The sequence below is a fragment of the Corticium candelabrum genome, chromosome 18, assembly GCF_963422355.1.
Source record: "Corticium candelabrum chromosome 18, ooCorCand1.1, whole genome shotgun sequence".
Lineage (NCBI taxonomy): Eukaryota > Metazoa > Porifera > Homoscleromorpha > Homosclerophorida > Plakinidae > Corticium > Corticium candelabrum.
In genome coordinates, this window is record NC_085102.1 from 4,873,420 (window position 1) to 4,875,919 (window position 2,500).

The window sequence follows — 2,500 nt, forward strand, 5'->3', positions numbered from 1 at the left end:
CAATCCGATTCTTCGTTTTGCCGTAAATCCATATGACAAGTGCTGACTCACGTATATCTAGATAAATATACTAGATCGGTCAGTGGGTCTTTCGGCCATTCTAAATTTCAAATTTTTCAATTTTTTAATTTTTTAATTTTAATTTTTTAATTTTTTATTTTCAAATTTTTAATTTTTATATAAAGTTTCTATATTTTTTAGAATTTGTAAATTTTAATTTTTTGAGAATCAAAATTTAAAATTTTATTATTTCAAATTTATAAATTTTAGGATAGAAATTGCTTTGCCGACGAGAAAACGGATGTATAGTTGTATATATGAACTGATCGCCGGATTTGAACTAACAGAAATTTGAAACACACATCCGTTCTCTCAAATAATTTGAGTACATCAGAAAAAGAAAATTGAAAGAACGAGTAGCAGCGTACGTGGGGTCGATTGGACGGTGTAGGGGTGCATTCCAACGCGTGCTCATACGTCGATTCAATTAATTAAACTAGGCGCAGAAATTATTGCGACGCAACCATTGTTGCGCGCTCCCTGGCTCATTGTTATGCTAATAGCTAAGACAATTAACTAGAATAAAAGTCTGTACGTTTCTGAGTTCCCGCGTTTGTTTGACAGAAACTATTGCTACGTAACGCTACCATTGTTACGCGAACAGGTAAAGACAGAACACCATCGCTCGCCAAACACAATGCTAACCAAACACAATGCTAACCAAACACAATGCTAACCGAGCATTTACTAGTATACCTCGACATGACAAGAGAGAGGCTCGCTTCGCTCGCCAATTAGATTAGAGTGCCTAGCTAATTAGTTAACCAGAGAAAGTTAGAGGATTAGTCTAAAAATTTTTGAATAATTAGCTAGACCATCCGAGCTGTACTCTATAGTTCAATGCAACTCGAGAGCTGGCGCGGCGAAGGCCTGATCATGCAATATTCGAAATCTCGACTTTCAACAGAGAATGAACGCCGATTATTACAAATTTACAAATGACACAATTGACTCCCTAAACGTTTGGTGGAAGCAGACACGTGTTCGGCATCTAGTGGCTAATGCTACAGTCACGTGACGTAACCATGCCTCTAACGCGCGTTATGCTTTTACAGTGTTGTCTGCCGGCGTTTCTAGAGGCCGCTGACTGTTCAAGTATTAGGCATAGATCTACCTCATGCTTTGCAATAAGCACTGCTATATTTATCTAGTAGCTAACGTACGCACCTGCGTAGAATCTAAGATGTTTTCTACTCTAACACACTTTACTGAAATATATCAAGTTTTTGCAATCGAAACGATAGCTATAGCAGGGCCGGATCCAGAGGGGGGTTAAGGGGCTTGCAAACCCCTCTTTTACAATAGGCGTGGTTCAATAATTTCATATAATTTCATTAGAAAAGAGGAAATTAGTAATGCTATAAATAACTGCTAACGGTGAACCCCTCTTTCAAAAATTCCTGGATCCGGCGCTGTATAGACTACAAATACATCCTACAGAAAGTGTAGTAAATTTGTTTTGACCACTTTTTTCGGATTCACCCTCAATTATTATTATTATTATTATTATTATTATGAGACTTAGCTTACAAGACAAGTTACGTAGCCGTAAGACATCCAGATCATCATCACGCTTATAAAAATTAATTAAACGCAGCTTTGAAATGCGTCTTCTCCGACATCGTCGAGAAATTATCAAATTCGTTTTCAGAATGACATACAGAGGTTACACCTAGACATGAAACAGACGTGAGACACAAACCTGCAGACTGTAAACCAGACTTCGGAGTACATACATGTTAGTATCCACGGCGTAAGTTAATTAATTAGACGCTTGTGACGTAGGCATCTTGCGATCAAACTACAAAACTGTAACCCAGCTGATGCGCGCTAGCTAGCACTCTCCGCCAAGAAAGCAAAAATATTCTGACGGGCTAGCTAGACGAAGTGGCCACATCAACTCATCAAGCATTAAGAGGCAATTTCGTGAGCAGCTTTGACTAGAATAATTACAAACTGGTGAAATTTACGTACCTTCTAGTTTATTATTTACATTAATTAATTAATTAATTAGATAACTGTACGCTTACTTACTAGGTCAAATTGTGCTAGATACGCAAGATGTGCTCGCTGCACTGTAGTACTCTGTGAAACCAATACTAATGCTTGTCACTTGCGCACGTGTCTTTTCACTTTCCATCACGCGTAGAACAAATTTCACTTTAGTCTAGAACACAAGAAACGACATGCGCAAATACTTCGAAGGTGCAGCTTCCGGCGAGTAACCCGGATATTAAGTCACGTGACTGATTTGGTGTCTTTGATGCCAATGGCCGTCTTTCGTCGTCAGCTGCCTGTACCGGTAAAGGCATCACTGATAACTGAGCATATTGTATGTCAGCTATGCTGTGGCTACATCATCGATGCTACAGTTGTTGTGGAGTGCCTTCACACATGTGAGTCGCAATAGTCTCGCCTGTCTACCTCGAACTGCGGCAAC

The 2,500-nt window shown here is 39.0% G+C and overlaps 1 protein-coding gene across 1 annotated transcript in view; it reads left to right on the forward strand.

The window, feature by feature from the left end:
• Positions 1-2,324: 2,324 nt before the first annotated feature.
• LOC134194161 (polycomb group RING finger protein 1-like) overlaps positions 2,325-2,500 on the forward strand; it is a 3,401-nt gene continuing 3,225 nt past the window's right edge. The window contains exon 1 of the mRNA XM_062663072.1: positions 2,325-2,456. Coding sequence (XP_062519056.1) covers positions 2,330-2,456 — 127 coding nt within the window. The 5' untranslated portion in view covers positions 2,325-2,329. The remainder of the gene's footprint in view (positions 2,457-2,500) is intronic.